At 38.1% G+C, this 16,815-nt stretch overlaps 1 protein-coding gene across 11 annotated transcripts in view; it reads left to right on the forward strand.

Moving 5' to 3' along the window:
- LOC137320789 (microtubule-associated serine/threonine-protein kinase 4-like) overlaps positions 1-16,815 on the forward strand; it is a 372,901-nt gene that overhangs the window by 311,076 nt on the left and 45,010 nt on the right. For all 11 annotated transcript variants that reach the window (XM_067982619.1, XM_067982622.1, XM_067982621.1 and 8 more), the window contains 5 exons: positions 3,136-3,211; positions 4,455-4,664; positions 12,874-12,975; positions 13,359-13,491; positions 15,204-15,271. In XM_067982619.1, coding sequence (XP_067838720.1) covers positions 3,136-3,211; positions 4,455-4,664; positions 12,874-12,975; positions 13,359-13,491; positions 15,204-15,271 — 589 coding nt within the window. The remainder of the gene's footprint in view (positions 1-3,135; positions 3,212-4,454; positions 4,665-12,873; positions 12,976-13,358; positions 13,492-15,203; positions 15,272-16,815) is intronic.

Below are 16,815 nucleotides of genomic sequence, written 5' to 3' on the forward strand. Positions count from 1 at the left end.
TATATACCTCAAATCTCCCCTCAGCTTCCTTTGTTCCAAAGAAAACAACCCCAGCCTATCCAATCTTTTCTCATAGCTAAAATTCTCCAACCCTCTCAACATTCTCGTAAATCTCCTCTGTACCCTCTCTAGTACAATTACATCTTCCCTGTAATTTAAACTGTTTTCAACTGTTTCCAAATGGTGGGCTAAAGAGGAATAATTCTGATCACAGTCGTGAAATTTTTCTAAATTTAGATTTCGTATTCTCCCCTTCCTCTCCTCCCGAGAGCAGTGACTCCATGAGGTGCCTCTGGGTGCCTCATTCAAATGGCCCGTATTCATGTGTTGTAATCCAAGATGGTACCCTCAAAGTACTCAACAGTATAAATTGCCTAGTCTAATTCTATCCTCATCCAATCCCCACAGGAATGTACCTGGTCGATATGGCTCGGCTAGTCACTCGATAAATATTCTGCATTATCGGGAGAGCTACTGCATAATTTTTAAAACAGTGTCAACTGCTTTTAGGATTTGCCTAAATTTCTCCAAACCCTGCTTTTGTTGCCAGCTTAAGAAAGGTCGTTGGTCTCGACTTGAGTGTGGTGTCCTGACCTGGGCTTTCATCGTTGGTTCTTTGGTTTCCTTGTTGCCATTTAGTTAGAGATCTTAAGGAACTTGATGAATTGAATAATCCCTCGGCACCTTCTGGAGGGGGAGAAGGCTGAGAATATATCCCCTTCTGATGCTTATACTTAAGCACCATCTTTATTTTTACTTGAATGCCCAGGTTTTGGGTGTGCTTACTATCCTAAAGGTTCAGATTGTAATTTAATGCTGACTTAACAAGTTTCTCACTTCCATTAGCTTTTGTGGGTTTTCTCTTCCATCTCCTCAATAGTTAACCACAGATTTGAATGGAAGGATTGAAGTTCATTTTGGTCAGCACTAATCAGAATAGAGGAACTTGAGAGAGTCACAAAAATGAATCCAAAAACTGATACTTAGGATAGGATTTTTTTTTTTTAAAGTGCCACAAAATCTGAAATCCAGCCCAGGAGTGACTGCTGTGAAAGTAGGAATCTATATTTCCTCTGAGGAACAAATTTAAAAAGGCCCTTTTAAATGGGCATTATACACTGTTCTAGAATAGAGAACTAACAGAGTGATAGGAAGAAGTCAAAGCCAAATCCCTGGACGTTACATTGGTGCACCTTATCAGTGACACTTGGGCACTAATTTCTTTTGACCTGGTGTAATCACCTGTAAGGGCAAATTCTGACACCCTTTGAAGCTCTTTGTCTCCATAAATTTACATGTGCTTCTTTTGAACCTACATTATTTTATGGCTTAAATTCTGATTTCTTTATCGTGGTGCTGGCATGTTAGCCTTAAATTCATCCAGGGCAAATGCTAAAGTGGCGATTTGGAATCTTCTTAAGTTCTGAACAGGCAGCTTCGTCAGTGGGCTGACTACTGACGTAGAAACCTTTTGACCTCAGGGCTGCACATACTGCAGTTGATTCATATGATTCAAAACAGTTCCAACAGGTTGTTGGTCATTGCCTTCGCTCTAGCTGATGAATGTTGGCTGGAAACAGCGTTTAAGGTTGCTGGCATGGTTTCAAATCCTCTGTCTCTGGAAGAGTCTTGGCTGAAACACCAGCTGAGACTACACAGAACTGTAATTAGCACTGGAAAATCCTTGGATGAGAATGACTTCCATTCCATCCCATTAAAAATGTTTTTCCATGAAAGATTTGTCTTTGTGTTGGCAGCTGTTAAGTAATTGATATTCACTTAGATATTTTGACTTCAACCTGGTATGAGGCTTGGTTGTGGGCTTTGTGATTTGTACTAGCCTCATTATTGACACCATCTATTTCTTTTGTTTGCACTATAGTGTATTATTTTTAAGGTGATCTACTTTTTCTCAGTGTGGGATACTCAATTGTGGATCAGATGAACCTTAAAAGTAAAGAGCCAGTAGTTCCTTTAGAACCAGACAACACATCTTTAGACTGACCTACAGATCTATTGGAGTTTGGCACACTGTACAGTTCCCCGTTCCCTTTTATATGGACAATCCATAGGGGAGCACTACCTAGTATCAAGATTCTCAAAAGGACCTGAGAAATTAGTTATTTTATCTGATTCTCAAATTTCTATGTGCTCCTTTTCGGCCAATGCCATCTCATGGCCTTAAATATCTAATGTTCAAGAAGTTACACAGTCCTCAGTTTGAGCACATCGCATCAGTTAAATGAGTTTCGAGCTCATACCAAATCTACCATTTTTTGTTTAGCACCCAGAGTAGGCTACTCTTAGACCTGTCTAGACTGCATCTAAAGATATTTTCAAAATCAGAAGTATTTTTGGAGAACAGATAGTATGCTGAAAATATGCATTGATACCAGGCCTTAGTGTAAAAATAGCCTGGTACCAATGTGTATTTTCAGCATACTATTAATAAATATGGAATAAATACATTGTTTAATATGTTACAATGTTCTTTCTGAAAAGAAGTTCTACTTATTATAATTTTTGTGCTTCAGATATTCTGTAATTGTATATATCTTAATACTGGTTAACAAACAATTAAAACAAAAATTCAAGGTGTGCTGCATGGCATAAAAGCCCATTAAATGTCGTTGAATAAAGCATTTGGAACAAAATGCATTAGTATAGCTGAAGCACTATTGAAGTAATCATACTCCCTGTGCTTTATATGCTCCAGCTATGTTTATGCAAATAGCCCTTTCATGTTGTTAGAATGTATTGAATTGTGTAGACAATTAATCATGGCTAACAAAGCCTGTCTAAATTTGAAATGGCTTCAGATGATTGTTTGCACTTTCTTCAGAGGAATACAGATGTGGCATCCTGATCCTAAAAACCCTTGGAAATGTACTTTTATATAGGATAGATTGTGTTGTAAGAACATTGTTGATGGGTTCAGAGCATCTGCAGTTTGGTCTGATTTGGACCTGATACTTTAGCTGCTGTTAAATGATCTGGAAGGGCAAGTCTACAAAATAGTTTCTACAGATAACATCATCATTGCTACCCTTTTTCGTAGGTTATCTTCGAGGAATTATTAAATCTTGTAGTGAATAAAGTGGCTATAGCTTATAAAATGTTTTGTCTTGTTCGTAGCCCTGGACGTTCTCCAGCCTGCTGTGATAATGAGATTATCATGATGAACCATGTCTACAAAGAGCGATTTCCAAAGGTAACATTCTTTGCACATAATGCAGTTCAAGCTATATTAAATTGTCAGCATCTGCATATAGTCACATAATTCTGCTGTAGAAATTTGTGCAGATTTCAAAAACTGTTACCTTTTTAACCCTTCAAAGACAGTAAATGCGTTTACTGATTTGGGCTGTTGAGTGTATTCGTTCCTTAGCCGCCTTCTTGGTTTGATGTGCAAAAATGCATCAAACATTTAATCAGGTTAATTCTCTAAATCTGGACTTTTCATTGGCTGAAAAACTGGCTTTTAAACCATTTTTTAAGTCGATGAAAACCCAGATTTACTAAACTTGCTCCCTCCTCAAAATGGACAGTAGAAGACTAAAGAAAATTAGTGAGGTAAAGCTTTTAAACATAATTTTGTTGGTTAAAAGTCCTGTGAAGAGAGGATTGTCCATAAGCAAAATCAGTTTTAAAAAATGAAATCGAGAATGGGGGGGGAAAAGGTCCATAAAGAGCAGGTACAATTGTGTGTTTTACCTGGTTATACTGTGTTTTCAGTGTTTCAGTTCACTGAAGGTAATATCACAGTAAATGGGCTATTCCTGATCTTTAAGCAGCCATATTCCTGTAATTTTAGTATTTCAGCATAACAGTGCATAAGATCAAAATAAAACTGTCCAACCCAAGGTAAAAGGAATTTCCCAGCATCTATTGGCTGTCTTAAGCCTTAAAAAAAAATGTCAAATTTACTGAGTGTAATCTTTCATACATATTCAAAAATGTGTACGATTGAAATTTTATTCAATAGTTTTCAGAGCAGTAATACTTTTGGTGACATGCATTTTGAAGCTATAACTCCTCTTGTATAGAGGACACATTAGGAAGAGCCATTACTCATGATTTATGGCCCATAAGTGGCTGACCTTATGGAACACTTCACAAACTCTAACAAGCGTCAATAAATTAAGGTCCAGCACCATGAGTGGGCTGTAAATCATATATCCAGCATGTGAGTAACCCATTCCAGAATAACCAACTTGATTAACTCGAGTTAAATTATTTCCTTTCAAATGTATAGTCATTACAAAATAAGATTAACAAAGCAATTTCAAAAGGAAAGTCCTGAAATACTTTGTAACATATATTTAGGTGTTTATTACACCGAGAATTCGGTTTGTGAATTCTGCATCTGACGAACCAGCAAGATTTCAAAACTTTATATATTTTTGGGGTTTATTTTATACTTAACACATTAACCAAGTTGTTTTAATCCTTAGGCCACAGCCCAGATGGAAGAGAAGCTGCAGGACATTATCACTAGCTATTCTCCTGATAATGTTCTTCCACTGGCAGATGGAGTCCTCAGTTTTGCACATCATCAGATCATTGAGCTGGCACGAGATTGCCTGGATAAATCCCGACAGGGCCACATCACCTCAAGATACTTCTTTGAATTGCAGGAAAAATTAGAAAAGTTGTTACAAGAAGTAGGTATTTCCAAGTGTTGTTTTTTGGTAATTGGGTAACAACAAATTCGATTACTTGTGGTGTGGAAAGCCCACTTTGCTGCAGCAGGTAGGAGTGTAAGAACTGAAGTTAGTAGTAAACTGCTTATAATAAAATGAGTAAACAAAAATTTAGAACCCTACTACAGGTGAAGATTTCATCCACAATTAGATTTTGTTATGAGATTATTTTAAACTGGGGAAATTTTGCAATTGAGTTGAATTTTGCATCAAAGCTGTCTGGCCATTCCCAACCCCCTACTAGTTACACACTCTTTTATTTCAGGAATACAAATTAAAATTGACTTCTTGGGAGTGGTCTTTTTGAAGGCACACCGTTTTTAAAAATACTATTGGGTTGCATTATTATGGGTCAATTAACTATACCAGTTAGTGCTGGATAAATGCATTTAAAAAAAAAACAACTTCTCCGTGGCTATTTGAATAAGAGTGCTGATTGAGGATAGAAGATGTTTGTGTTTAAAGGTGACATTTGAATTAATGAATATTTAATCTGTTTAATCAACTTTTACCCATATACCCATGGAAAAGTTGAATTTCATTTTATTCAGATTGGCCAATGATCCTTACAACACGATCAGATTATTATTTTTTAAATTGGATTTTCAATTTTTGTTGTATTTTTAGAAACTCAGTATTCTCACAAGTATTACAAAATAGAAGTAAAATAATTACTGAAATTTTAATATTGTAGGAAATTGCAGGAAATACAGGATGTAAATATTGATAAAGCCATGCTATGAATAAAGACTTATGACATTTACACACAAAAGATCATAATCCAAACTGAATTTTCCACTGTGATGTTAAACGGTAATTGGCATACAAAATCCTTTAAAATTTTTATTATTGAACGGCTTTTTAAAAAATGGTTAGTTATGTGTTGCTAATGTGTTATTTAAATGAATATATATATATTTTTTCTCACCAGTTTTCTTCCCTCATTCGCTGAGGCCACTGACTCCCAGCTGAGAACTGGTTCTAGACACTTTGGGCACCTTCTGGTTCTTCGCCCAAGTAGCCATCAATCATGTATGAACCTAGACATTGAGTTTTGGCAGATTATGTCACAAAGGAAAGGTATCACTGCTGAGGCCAATCCTGTCTTTATATAATCTCCATACAGTTGCCTTTCCAGCAGGGGTTGCCAATACCAATCAAAAGCCACTAGCTGATTTCCCCCTTTCCATAACCCAAGAGCAATCAGGGCAATTGTTGTTCCCCCTGGGTAGGGTTGGTCCAAGACCGTTCCAATCTGAATCGCTGAGTTACTCTCTCCATAAACTTGCTGAGTCACTGACTAACCAAATTTGAATTTTCAAATTGTTTTTTTTTAAATAAGCACTCTGTGATGTCACTTGAGAATTTCCAGAGGAGTTTGTCTTAATCTCTTAATTATGTCATTGTATTTCATAGAATTCAATTTTAATGTTTTTATCTTTAACATATTCAAAAGATTTCAGTTTCCTTGATTAACTCCAGTAGTAACTAGGTTTAAATCTGGCTGGAATATACTTGTACTTTACGTTGTAAATTGTTCTGCATCTATGATATTAAATCTCTTCAAAAATAAAGTTTTTCAGCGAAGCTATTTGAAAATTAATTGTTAAATAGTCCAGCTTTGAAACCCCATACCTCCCTCACTGATTAGTGACCCTGGTCATTAAACTGACACCAGTGCAGGATTTAATGCAGACTTAAATGAGATCACCTTTAGACACCATGAACTCGTTTAGAATCTGTTAATTACTGATGGTTTCAAATGTATATTTTTGATATCTGGTCAGTTTATCTAAAAACAGTTTGCTGTAAACAGGCTTTAATATTGAATCCTTTTCAATATTGTTTTATGTTCCACAACAAGAAAGAAGAAACTGATAGCTCACTGTCTAATGCTACTGGTACACTATAGATACCAAATTCAATCTGGTATTGATCTAAATCCAAAATTAGTGTACCTCCTAAAGTGAGATGAATTTGAATAGGCAGTCTGACACTAAAGTAGTACTATGCAAAGTCTAGTAAAACACCTTAAGCTAACAGAGTCTTGGAAGCCTAGTCACATCATGATGTTACAGTGCCCATAAAAACTGGTATATCTACTTGCGAAAGTCCAACATATCATCCGAGTTCTGTAGGTTCACATCAGTAAGTAGATTTTAATTGTATGTGGTTGGGCTAAACAGGCAACACACACTGTGCGTTCTGGTTTCCTCTGAAACTAAAGGTGTTTTTATATTGTAGCTCCAGCACTGGGAGAGAAAATTAACCACACTGCACTTCTGCATTTAGTTATGGGTAATGGGTTAAGTCTTCCTGTGAACCAATTGTACTCTGGGGCTTGCTATTGCTTACATGTGCAAACTGGCCATGACATTTTAGCCGTTGGACATGTGAAAAGTAGTGACCTGATTGCGTCATTAAAGATCAATTTGCACGATGATGTCATAACATTATGCGCTGTCACTACCAAAATGTATTGCTTCCACCAGAACAGATTATTTACTGGTCCCAAGAGGACTGGCAGCAGTTAAGAAAAGTCAGTTTTTAAAAAAGGGATCTTCAGGGTCTCCAGCTATAAAAGATAGGACAAGTTTATCATGTTGGTCTTGGCTGCACAAAACTCAGTCTCCAGTCATAGATCCTATAGTGCAATATAAAAAGCAGCTTTCGAGTGACATTACACATCTATAGGCATATATATACAATGGCGTTCTGCGTTTCAGAGCAAATATAAGCCTGCTTGTGCAAGTGAAGCAGCATTGTTCAATGCACTTCACTCCTGTCATCAGCCTGAGGCATCATACACATGACAACAGCAAGAAATAGGGTCTCATTTTAAAATAAACTGTCACCAATGGAGGCACCTTGTGATATTCTCATTGATCTTACAGCAAAGCACTGCAAATTTGTCAGAATTTCTGGCATTTAACCCAACTTATTTGAGCAATCCAAGTCTGTTAAGATCAATTTTTTTTTAAGTGTTTTAATTCTCAAAGATTCTGGTAAATTTGTATTGCAATGTCATTTTACGACACAATTTCAGTTGTTGTCTCCACTGCAGACAAAACATAGCAATAAAAAGGAGGGTGAAGTGAAAACAGCTACATCCGCGGTAATCTCCACAGTCTTGCAGTACTGTCTGCTATTAGGAAAAAGCTTAAATGCAAGACATCAGTCTCCGTGGGGCTTTTTTGTGGTAATGGCTGGAGAAAGTAGAATTCCGTCCACAAAATGGGAATATGGTTGAAGCTGGAACTGCAAATTTATTTAAATTTAAAGCTTTCTCTTCACTCCCCATTACCTCCCAATATGTTACAGAATCTAAGGGATACGTTTGTGGCATTGTCAATTTGCTTCATCGGTGGACAATTGCCTGTCATCTCAACAGCAATTTTAAATTTATATAGCACCTTTAACGTAGAAAACTGTCCAAAGGAACTTCGGATGGCGATTGGGAATGGACAGGGAAATCCCCGATGGTCGGTACTGGGACCGCTGCTTTTCTTGATATATATTAATGACTTGGACTTGGGTGTACAGGGCACAATTTTCAAATTTGCAGATGACACAAAACTTCAAAGTGTAATGAACATTGAGGAGATAGTGATAGACTTCAAGAGGCCATAGACAGGCTGGTGGAATGGGCGTGGCAGATGAAATTTAACGCAAAGAAGTGCGAAGTGATGCATTTTGATAGGAAGAGCAAGGAGAAGCGATATAAACTAAAGGGTACAATTCTAAAGGGGGTGCAGGAACAGAGAGATCTGGGGGTATATGTGCACAAATGGTTGAAGGTGGCAGGGCAGGTTGAGAAAGTGGTTAAAAGAGCATAAAGGATCCTGGGCTTTATAAGTAGAGGCATAGAGTACAAAAGCAAGGAAGTCATGATGAACCTTTATAAAACACTGGTTCGGCCACAACTGGAGTATTGTGTCCAATTCTGGGCATCGCACTTTAGGAAGGATGTGAAGGCCTTAGAGAGGGTGCAGAAGAGATTTACTAGAATGGTTCCAGGGATGAGGGACTTCAGTTACGTGGATAGACTGGAGAAGCTGGGGTTGTTCTCCTTAGAGCAGAGAAGGTTGAGAAGAGATTTGATAGAGGTGTTCAAAATCATGAGGGGTCTAGACAAAATAGATAGAGAGAAACTGTTCCCATTGGCAGAAGGGTCAAGAACCAGAGGACACAGGTGATTGGCAAAAGAACCAAAGACGACATGAGGAAAAACTTTTTTACGCAGCAAGTGGTTATGATTTGGAATGCACTGCTTGAGGGGGTGGTTGAGGCAGATTCGATCGTGGCCTTCAAAAGAGAATTGAATAAGTACTTGAAGGGAAAAAATTTGCAGGGCTACAGGGAAAGGGCCGGGTAGTGGGACTAGCTGTATTGCTCTTGCAGAGTGCTGGCACGGGCTCGACAGGCCGAATAGCCTCCTTCTGTGCTGTAACCATTCTATGATTCTATTCAGGAAAAGGGTGGAAAGTTTGTCTGAAGAGATGGCTTTTGAAGATTCTTAAAGGAAGAAAGAGAGGTGGAGAGACAGAGGTCTATTGAGAGATTTGCAGAGAACAGAGCTAAAGCAACAGAAGGCTTTATTGGCAATGGTGGGGTAAAGGGAGGGAGGGATAAATTCACAGCAATGGAGCATTCAGGAGGGGTTTGCAGAGCAAGGATGAGGCAAGGCCCCAGATAGATTTATAAATGAGGACGAGGATTTTAAATTTACTACGTTGAGGGGCAAAGCCAGTGGAGGTCATTGGGAATGGATGATGGACGAACGAGACAGTTTGGGACAGGATACAAGCAGCAGACTTTTGGACGAGCTAGAGAGTTTATGAAGGGAGGAAAATGGGAGGCCAGCAAGGAGGGCACTGGAATTGTCTGGTCTGGAAACAACAAAAGCATGCATAAAGGTTTCAGCAGGAGAGGTGAATGGGAAGGTTAGGACAGAGATGGGCAGTGGTGCAATGATGGAGTTAAATGATCTTGGTGATGGATAGGATTTGGTATTTAAAGCTCAGCTCAGGATCAAATATAATGCCAAGATTATGAACAACCTGATTTAATATCGTGTAAGGGAAGCTTTTTGTCAACTTGATCTGAGTTTGATACAGTTCACCACTAAGGACTCCCTTTGAAAACAAGGTCTATGCAAGTTCAGAATTATTATTTCTTCTGGGGTGGGATTGAGCATTAGTGTGCTTTCACAGAGAGATGTGGATGCATGTTTGAGTCATTTTTCCTGATCTAAGCCATAGGTAAATGTTAAATAGCTGCTGCTGTCTCGCTGGGCAGGGCATAGAGAGAAGGGAGGGTAAGGTTTAATTTAAATGTCAGACTTAGCTCAGTGGTAGCACTCTTGCCTAAAAGGTCATGGGTTCAAAGCCCACTCCAGAGACTTGAGCACATAAACTGGGCTGATACTTCAGTGCAGTACTGAGGGAATAATGCAGTCAGAAGTTCAGTCTTTCAGACGAGACCACGGCTCAGGTGGATGTAAAACATGGCACTCTTCAAAAAAGAGCAGAGACGTTCTCTTGGCCAATATTTATCCCTCAACTAACATCGCTAAAAGATTATCTGGTCAATTAATCTCATTGCTGTTTGTGAGATATTGCTGTGCACACATTGGCTGTTATGTTTCCGTACATTACAACAATGACGACACTTCAAAATGACTTCATTGCCTGTGACGTGATTTGGTCCATCCTGAGGTAGTGAAAGGTGCTGTATAAATGTCAAGTTCTGTCTGTCGTCTTTCTTTTAGGCAGTTTCTAGCACCTCCTGGTGGCTGGTTACCAGGATAGGTGACAGCTGGGAGCAAGCCATGCATCTACACATGACAGTGTCAGGAAAGGCAGATAAGCAAGGGTATAATATTACAGGGTAAATGACAGAAACTTACCTAAAAATACCTCCATAATAAAATAAGTTTTCTCCTTTTGATTTTAAGCATTTATAAATCTGGATTCATATTATTTACCTTTACATGTGTAATCGACCACTGAACTTCGAAATCAGAAACAAAAAATGAACTATAATTCAATTTTAGAAAATGTGTGCATTTGTCTGCTTATGCAGACTATATGTTATTGTTTTTACTAAATTAATTTATTTGTTAGTTCTGGCTGCCTTTGGGCTTGTAATAAATAACTTAAAGAATCAAGTCTTGAAATTTTTGATTCCCCATGATGGAGCTGAGCAGCGCACCTAGGCTTTTCAACAGTTTACTGTCTATCTATTTAAAGCATCTCTCAGCCCAGCCCTGCTCCCTAATTACCAACAACAACTTGCATTTATATAACACCTTTAACAAACTGAAGTGCAGCAGTTTAAGTACTTGACAGCATTTGTTAGGTACTCTGGTGGAACCTGCACTTTAAGACTGAGGAAAAACCTCAGCTAAGCACTGCTCCGCGAATTAAAGTACAGCACCACGGTTTAAAAGCTCAACGTATTTATTGGGGTGGGTACTTAGTCTCTGGTTTCAACTTATCTTCCAGTCTTAATGCCCATTACTGCCATTATTTCCAAGTCACACACCATCCTAACTTGGAAATATATCGCCGTTCCTTCATCGTCGCTGGGTCAAAATCCTGGAACTCCCCACCTAACAGCACTGTGGGAGAACCTTCACCACACGGACTGCAGCGGTTCAAGAAGGCGGCTCACCACCACCTTCTCAAGGGCAATTAGGGATGGGCAATAAATGCTGGCGTTGCCAGCGACGCCCACATCCCGTGAACGAATAAAAAAAAAAATTGTTTGAGTGGAAAATAGCCCCTTTTCTAACATAGTGCTGGTGATGCATATAAAAACTCTGCATGGCTTCTATTTTGTCTAGATGAAGACTAAGATTAATTTAGGTTACAGATAACATGTTGTAACTTCTGGTACACTAAAGCTCTGCCATAGGGATAAAAGTTCCATTAGTAAAATAATTTAAGGAAAACCTAATTTGTATCATTGAACTCGGGAGTGCATTCCAAATGATGTGAAGAACACTTCCCCTCACAGCCTGGTGTTGAGGTCAGCATTCTTCAAGAAAAAGAAAGGGAGTCTCCAGGGACTCTGGTTAAATAATTTAAAAGTTTGTTCCACCACTTTGTGTCACTATAAAGAGAACTACAAAAAGGATCTTTGAAAGTCAAGAGACCGTCTGACAAGGCAATTCAATGTTGTATTTGAATAGTTGTGGTTTGAAATAGAGCAATGATCTTTAGCCATCCCTCCACTAAAAGTGTTTTTCAGGCATCTAAACAGAAGTGTTAATGAGCACAAAGTGATGAACTGCAAAAAAATTAAATGACATCTTGAGATCTGGTGGTGACATGATCTTAAAATCTTGATTTCTGTGAAGGTTTTGTCAGTATTACAACAGGAGCTTGAAATCTTTAATTCAAAAGTGTTGGCTACTCATTTTTTGTTTTTTCTAGGAGGCACAACAAAAATGAAAATAGATCTTGCTGTCGTACTGGTGCCTCTAACATTTGCTCTTTACCACATTTTATTTCCAACATCTCTGTGATGTTGTCTCACACTTATGTAGGCTACAAAAGCCTTTATTATGTATTGAAACGGTGCAACAGTGATTATTGACAAATTATCACTCAGAACTGTGATACTGTTATTGTATTACTACTCCTACTTAACAGTAAAATCGTTTTAGTAAGCACTAATATATATCAACAGCCAGTATTCTTAAAATAATTATTAAGCACTACTGCTAATAGCTGTCCCAGTACTTTTTCTACTGGAGTCGGGAGTTCACCTTATGCTTTAATTGGTCTTGTTCCACTTCTATCTGTGGAGAAGCAAAGAGGGGTCTTACATAACTGACTTATACCATCTGCTTCGTCTACTAAATACTGTATTTAATGGTGCTCAAATGTAATGCTAATCAGGTTTGAGCCTCGAGTCTTTAATGATCTGTATAGTGGAATGATTGACAGTGCAAAAAGTTGTAATTTAAGTCTTAATGTAGGGAAAATTGCTTTGCTTTTGAGAATTTTTTTAATGGGTGGATTAAATACTGAAAGTGGTTTGTATCTTTGTTTAAATTTAGAAAATATTTTATTTGAAATAGTTTCATTTCAATAATGGTCCTTATAATCAAATTATTAAAACTTTGTAGTCGTGTACACTTTAATGCTTTTTCTTTGCCTAGGCTCACAAACGTTCTGAAAGTAATGAGTTAGCAGTCATTGACCAGTTGGTCAAGAAATTACTGATCATCATTGCTCGCCCAGCTCGACTGCTGGAATGCCTCGTAAGTCCTTTTTAAATATATATATATATATATATTTAGTCATAAAGGACATAATCTGAAGCAACACTGTTAACATTATAATGCTCATAAACCTGCATCATATGATCATATAGTGTGATTAAAAACAATTCCGAGAGAAAACAAACTTACTTTTGAGATTGCAGCACTTCAAAATGTCTAACCACGTGTTGCTTCTGAATTGTTGCACAAGAGAAATACTTTGACTTTATGATTTAGTATATTTGTGCTGTTCTGTTGGATTTTCTCTTGAGGCGTAATGATATTTTGGGGAACTGTTCCCAATAAAGTTTAAATAGAGGACTAAATTTGCAATATTAGAAGCAATTAGAGTTGACCAAGGTATTCTTTTAATGATGTTTCAGGAATTTGACCCTGAAGAGTTCTATCACTTGTTGGAAGCAGCAGAAGGGCATGCTAAAGAAGGACAAGGCATTAAATCAGACATTCCCCGTTATATCATCAGTCAGCTGGGCCTTACCAGGGATCCCTTGGAGGGTAAGTGCCAGCGTTGACTGTGCTACTTGCAAAGTATATTTTTCCTTGTCAAGTGCTTAGCAACTGTGGGATAAATGTTAAAGGAAAGGGGTTCTGATGGCATTATGCTGCTGGTACACCTAGCAGAAACTGGTTTCTAGCAAAAGGTAAACGTGACTTAAATTTCATAAATAATTAAATAATTTCTATTGAAATTGTTACATTTCAAAAATTGGTCCTTTATAAACAGATTATTAAAACTTTGTACTCATGTACACTTCAGTGCTTTTTCTTTGTCTAGGCTCACAACCATTCTGAAAGTAATAAGTTAGTAGTCAGCAATCAGTTGGTCAGAAATACTTTGACTTTATGCTTTGGTATATTTGCTGCCCTAGAGGATTTCTTTTCTTAAGGCACAATGAAGTTTTTGGGATCTGTTCCCAATAAAGCATATGTGTACATATAATCTTAATTGTATATCTTCCATAGCCAGTATCAACTGTAAAATATAATTTGCAGAGTGTTATTGAACAGAATAAATTAATTTTGCAGTTGATAAAAAGTGCAGATGCACTTTTTTTTTAAAAAGCTGAGAGCACACTATTTAGGCACCTTCCTATTGAGATATGGAAAAGTTTGCATATAATTAATAACTGAAGCACTAATCTGACATGGATTATGCATTAGGAGACTGTACATGTTATTTAAAGCTTTCCTATCCTGGCTCAGGTAGTATGCATCTGTTCTACATAATTTACTCTTGCCTCTGCTCACTTGGCACAGTATGACTAACAGTGACACTCATTTTTACTTGCCTTGCTGCTCTATTAAACCCCAAATGCAGCAGCAGTCGTACATTAAAAACAGTCATTAAAAAGGCATTTGAGCAACTAATTGGAACCCATCTAATTAAACAAATGTTTCTGTTTCTCTTTCTTTTGGCAAACTGTGGGATCTTAAATATGCAAAATTCTTTGAGGTGCTTTAGCCATTTCTACAATTTTTAAGATCAGTTACTCCTACATATTACATGTGTGCTCACACTGTAATCTGAACTACTGTTAGGAGATGGTGCCAAATAAATTCAATTTTTCCTGAGAACAATTAGAAAATAGATTTGTAACCTATTAGGCACCAGTGACTGCATCACAGATGGGTTCTCCAGGAGGAAGTTTTATCATTGTGTTAGTATCAGCAGTCTTTGTATCATGGGCCTTCACAAATGGTTTACTTGGGTATAAAGGACAGATGCTCTGCTGGTTCAGAAATGTGTTAGAAGTCTCATCAGGCATTGCTACCTACTTCATTTGCCCAATGTTTAATTTGAGGATTGCTTGCTTGTATCCGTTACTAACAACTGCTCTGAGTTGTGACACAAATTAAAGGTCCCAGATCATTAGTGTAATAGGGTAAAATGATCCCAAACAGCATGGAGAAAATACAAAATGCTGTGCGAAGCACCAAATGGAAATTTGGCAGTCCCATAGAACGAATAGTAGATACAGTAAAATGTAGAATTTATTATAACTCAAATGAATGATCAGTGAGATCACTCAAAGGGAAATTGAGAAAATGAACCTCCTGTAGTGTAGCATTAAAGGGAAAATGACAATCTTGAACCTCCAATTTTACCGTACGTATTGCTTTTTGTTAGTTTTATTGAGTAACCTTTTCCCCTTTTACTCAACAATTTTATTTTCCCTATGCAATAACTTTTTTTTTCTCCTTAAAAGAAATGGCCCAGCTGGCCAGCTATGATAGCGGGACAGCCGAAACTCCTGAAACTGATGACTCTGTGGGTGTAAGTATGTTTATTATACACCACTCTTCACACACAAACAGTATAAATCTCCAGAGTTTTGCAGTTCGGCATCATTTCTCTCTCACATATAGTCAACACCTAAAGCTACCTATTGATATGAAAAATCTTTATTGGCATAATCTATTATGAAATTATTCAGGTTTTCAAGTGGCTAGTTTTGGAAACTTGACCTCTGTTTTGCAACGCAAGATAGGTTTGGATGACTATCTCATCCTTTCAGAATCTGAACCCATGGATTCTAGAATATCAATCCTACTAAGCCGGTGAGTTGTCGCTAATCTCAAAGCCAGTATCCACAGTGCAGAAACCAATCTCTGCTTTTGGTTCGCAGGGTATCAGACATGCAGAAACCTCACCACCATCTAGTCGCCAAACTAAGCTGCTGAGAAATCGACACACGTGGAGTTTCTGTTGCCTGACACTGAGTTGTCTACGTAGGAAAACACCCCATTTGCCTGTGCCCAAAGAGCTTAGATGCAGATTAGCAAAAGCTAAAACAAGGGGACCCCAAAGTGTGCACAGGGGGTATTGCTGTGATCTACCAGCTAAAGCCGTGTAGCTTGCCAGCACAAAGCACTCAAGTTTTTTGCCGTTTGTTGAGCCAGGTCAACGCTACATCTTAAGGCTATTAGGTTGCAAAGTTATCTGGAACTAAGTGGTGAGAATCCAAGCCCCCCGTGACATTAATGAATCAGGCTGGCTGGTCAATTATCAGCAGTTCCGGGAACACTGCAGACCTGCCTGATTCAGATATCAAATTATCAAGTCCGCCACAGAGGGTCGATTTCATTTCCATCCTCCAATGCTGCGTATGTCATCTTGGAACCATTTTAATTCATAGAGTACCTGCTTACCTTCCCAGGAGGATAGTCACTAATATCTTCATAACAGGTGGCACTTGGAAAAATCTTTTTTGCATTTTGTAAAAAACTGAATTGAGGTCTTCAGTTCCATCCTAATATGTTGAAAGTGAGGAATTGTTGTTTTAAAATTGATTGTATCTTGTACCTCTCTCTATAAATAAATAAATTCAGCTTCTGAAAAGCCTTCGGTACAACAGTACATGTAAATGTATAAGCATTTCTGAGGTTGGGTTAATGTAGAGGGGAGGGTACATCACGTTGTATCTAATGGTGCTGTACCTGGTCTGCAATTGCATGATGAACAGACTGAATGACAAATGTCGACAGCAGTGGTATCCAAGCATTTTGTCTTAGGTTACATTGATGCTTACCTTAGAGCCTCTGGGGCCACAGATAGGGGGTGATATTAACCCCCAAGTACGGGTGGGTTGGGGGCGGGTGGCAGTTGAAAATAGTTGTTTTTTGGGTCGTGACCGTAACCCGGCTTTATTTCCGGGTTTAACGTCGAAGCGTAAAAGTACAGGATTCCCACTGGGAATGCCAAGTCCGAAAATTTTGCGGTTGCGACCCAAAAAACAACTATTTTCAACTCCCACCCGCCCCCAACCCACCCGTTCTTGGGGGTTTAAAATCACCCCCATAAAGTTTATATCCGCTTTT

This window comes from Heptranchias perlo, chromosome 4 (assembly GCF_035084215.1).
Source record: "Heptranchias perlo isolate sHepPer1 chromosome 4, sHepPer1.hap1, whole genome shotgun sequence".
Lineage (NCBI taxonomy): Eukaryota > Metazoa > Chordata > Chondrichthyes > Hexanchiformes > Hexanchidae > Heptranchias > Heptranchias perlo.